Consider the following 3,810-nt stretch of genomic DNA (forward strand, 5'->3'; position numbering starts at 1 on the left):
GCGGGCCTGGCGGGGCTGCTGGTGGGCACGATGGCCGTGTCGCTGCTGTCCAACGCGCTGGTGCTGCTCTGCCTCCTGCACAGCGCCGACATCCGCCGCCAGGCGCCGGCGCTCTTCACCCTCAACCTCACGTGCAGCAACCTGCTGTGCACCGTGGTCAACATGCCGCTCACCCTGGCCGGCGTCGTGGCGCAGCGACAGCCCGCCGGCGACCGCCTGTGCCGCCTGGCTGCCTTCCTCGACACCTTCCTGGCCACCAACTCCATGCTCAGCATGGCAGCGCTCAGTATCGACCGCTGGGTGGCCGTGGTCTTCCCGCTGAGCTACCGCGCCAAGATGCGCCTCCGGGACGCCGCGCTCATGGTGGCCTACACGTGGCTGCACGCGCTCACCTTCCCGGCCACCGCGCTCGCCCTGTCCTGGCTGGGCTTCCACCCGCTGTACGCGTCCTGCACGCTGTGCAGCTGGCGGCCCGACGAGCGCCTGCGCTTCGCCGTCTTCACCGGCGCCTTCCACACGCTCAGCTTCCTGCTCTCCTTCGTCGTGCTCTGCTGCACGTACCTCAAGGTGCTCAAAGTGGCCCGCTTCCACTGCAAGCGCATCGACGTGATCACCATGCAGACGCTCGTGCTGCTCGTGGACATCCACCCCAGGTGAGGGAGCCCCAGGTGAGGGCGCTGAGACTGGCGGCCGGTCAGGGGTGGGGGAGGCTCACCGAGGGGACGCGGTTCTTTGTAGGGGAGAGGGGTCCGTGCGTGGCCTTGGACAAGCCCTCTCCCCACCTAGTCTCCATGTCCTCTTGGGAACACTGAGGTGGGGGAGGGGCCGAATTACTGGTCTTAAGACAGGCGCTTGGAGCATGAGCGAAGCGGAGCCACCTAAAGTGTGGGTGAAACAAAACGTCCGCTTTTTGAAGCGTCGGGGCAGAAATCACAGAGTCAGAACTTTGTTGGACTTCTCACACTTACGTTGTGGGTTTGCGGATTTCACTTTAAACAGCGCTCAGGAAAGCAGTGACCTCTGCTCCCTGCTGGAGGCCTTTCAAAGGCTGTGCTCAGGCCTGAGAGCCTGGTCTGGATGCTGGGGAGCCCCTTACCGGCTCTCCAACCGCCTCCTGCTGCTCCCCCAGGTCTGTCATTTCTGCGAGTGTGTGCTGCCTCTGTCTCCTGATCCTGTGTGTGTGTGTGTGCACGCGTGTGTGCGTGTGTGTGTACGTGTGTGTCCTGGGGCTGGACACACACGTACACACACACGCACACACGCACGCACACACACACACAGGATCACCTCCCTCTCTGGGCCCTTAAAGGAGCATCTGAAGGGGTCTGAGAGGATGGGGAAGGCGATGGGGCTTTTTCCGTCCTGCTGAGACAGCACTGTCCTGTGTCTCCCGGACTGGGAGCCCGGAAGCCCCTGCAGAGGGGGAGTGTCACCCCTGAAGTTCCTACCCACCTCCACTTTCACCTGGGGGCTGTTTCTCAGGAAGGCAGCTGGGGGGAGGGGAGGTCGGTTCAGGTGCAGGCACCCCACCTGGGAACTCCTGCTCTTCCCCGGAGCCTCTCATGGAGAGAAGGGGGAGACTCTTTGTTGAGGCGTCCTGAGCTCACCTCGGCTTTCCTTACGAGAAGAGGGGCGGGAGAAGGGAAACAGCCGGTGATGTCTCTGTGGACTCTGCTGTTTGTAACCCACTGTCCCAGGGAAGAGCAGGCTCCGGCTTTCCAGCGAGGGGACCTGGGCTTCCAGAAGGCACAGACAGTGAGGCAGGCAGGGACCACTGATGGAGGGAGGCTAGGGGCAGCGAGGGGACTCAGTCCCCAGGATACAAATGCCTCCCCTCCCCCCGCCAGAGAGAAGCAAGCTTATGGCTGAGAGGGACAGACCAGAGGTGTCAGTCTGAGCAAAGACACCTTCAATCCTGAGTTTTTCCTACCCGTGAGCAATTAAAAAAAAATGTCTTTGAACTTCACCGTGTCTGTACAAGGGCATGCATTCACGTGTTCATTGTCCCCCCTCCGAGTGGCCCTTCTTAATTATACTGATGAATTATACAAAGATTCATCACAGAATCTTCCTCACAGAACCATATACAATGTGTACTTCTGGATGACCGACCATCCACAGATGTCAGGGTATACGAATGTGTGAGCTTCACACACAATCTCATGTGTGACAGATCACCACCTGTGTAAAAGTCACAGGTGGGGCCTGCACGCACACTGACACTCACTGCATGTGTCCACTGTGGTTCGCCGTCGCTAAGGAAGTATTCCGAAGCCACAACTGCAGTGCCCTCTTCTCATGCAGGGGGGCGGGGATCTCACTGTGAAAAGCGCCTCTTCGGGACTGGGGCAGGGACTGCTCTGGAAGTCGTTGGTGGCGTGTTTCACCTCCTGGGACCTGGGCGGTTTCCGCAGTGGGCCCTGTCACTGTGTGTGTGACGGCGGAGGAGGGGCTGAGCCGGGAAAGGAGTAAGTTCCTGTTTAGACCAGTACACTCCCCATCTCTGCTCTCCCACAAGGAGTGGGGGCCGTGGCTCCTTTTCAGCCCATCTAGGACATAGGGCCGACTCCATTCTCACCAACTGCTGGCCAGACACAGCAGAGAGTCTCCGGGGGTCTCAGGGGAGGAGGCAGCTACTGCTCTGCTCACCTCCCCTCAGGGGGTACCTTGATCTCTTCTAAGCCCCAGGATGCTCTGAGGAGCCCTTTCTCCAGTGCTCCCGCTGCAGGGCCGAGGGGCAGTGCCAGTCTGCCCTGGGGAAGGAAGGGCTTCTGGGGTGAGCATAGCCTGTGGCAGGTTCAGACAGGTCCCACTGGCCGAGGGATGGCCTGAGGTCGTGAAATAGTGGGCAGATGTAACAGCATTTCCCCCTCGGTGAACACAACCTGCCTTTCTCTGTGAGGTCTGTCCCCAGAGAGAAAGGGTAGGCAGCGGGCCACACGGGAGGGCACCAGCTCCCTGACTGCTGATTCACAGGCTTGCTTCTTGGTGGCTCACACTCTCCCTCCCCACAAATGAGAAACTATAGAGCTAGCTCGGGGGGCGGGGGGCGGGGGAGGCGGGGAGGCTGCCCTTAGCACCCCTCAAGCCTTAGGCACTGAGGCTCCAGGAAGATCTGCCAAGCCTCCTGGGCCAGTTTGGTGCTGAGAATTGGGGAGGGGGGTGTGCAGTTCTAGATCAGCCAGGACAGCAAGTGGAGGCTGCTCACGGGAGGCTTTGCACTTCACAGCCACCACGCCAAGAGCCTCCCTGAGCTTAATTAAAAGGGACCTGTTTTGCATTTGCTGAGGCTCCAGCTGCTCAGTAGGCTCACTCCAGTTCTCCCAAACCACAGCTCAGGACTAATTACACCAGGTCCTCCCCCTGGTGCCGCCAGAGACCGGGGACACAGGCGAGGAGCCGGGGTGTTGACGTGGCAGTCCCACCGTGGACCACCGCTCGCTGGCAGGGTGCATGACTTCTCAGAGTAGAATGGTGGCGCACGCTCACCCTGTGACCAGGGTTTGCTGGGGGCGGCTGAGTGCTGGCTCTGGACAGCGTCCGACTGTGGCATAGGAGACAGAAGGGGCCACAGAGATAACCTCACCGTGCCCTTGATTTTACAGACGCGGACACTGGGAGACCCAGGAAGTGGGGGGCTTGCCTAATTTAGCAGCTCTTGAGCGTGGTCATGACCCATGGTCTCGTCTGTCCTGGGATTTATGGATGGGAAATGGTGCAGATGGAGGCGTGTATACCATCTCTATACATATTTAGAAGTTCTAAATTTAGTTTAGAAACTGAGATGAAATATGTTCTACCCTCCCACCT

The 3,810-nt window shown here is 59.8% G+C and overlaps 1 protein-coding gene across 1 annotated transcript in view; it reads left to right on the top strand.

Moving 5' to 3' along the window:
- Positions 1 to 3,810, top strand: part of GPR26 (G protein-coupled receptor 26) — a gene marked incomplete at its 5' end in the record, with an annotated part of 14,522 nt that continues 10,712 nt past the window's right edge. The window contains one exon of the mRNA XM_011365474.2: positions 1 to 653. Within this exon, the coding sequence (XP_011363776.2) occupies positions 1 to 653 (653 nt within the window). The remainder of the gene's footprint in view (positions 654 to 3,810) is intronic.

This window comes from Pteropus vampyrus, unplaced genomic scaffold (genome assembly GCF_000151845.1).
Source record: "Pteropus vampyrus isolate Shadow unplaced genomic scaffold, Pvam_2.0 Scaffold111, whole genome shotgun sequence".
Lineage (NCBI taxonomy): Eukaryota > Metazoa > Chordata > Mammalia > Chiroptera > Pteropodidae > Pteropus > Pteropus vampyrus.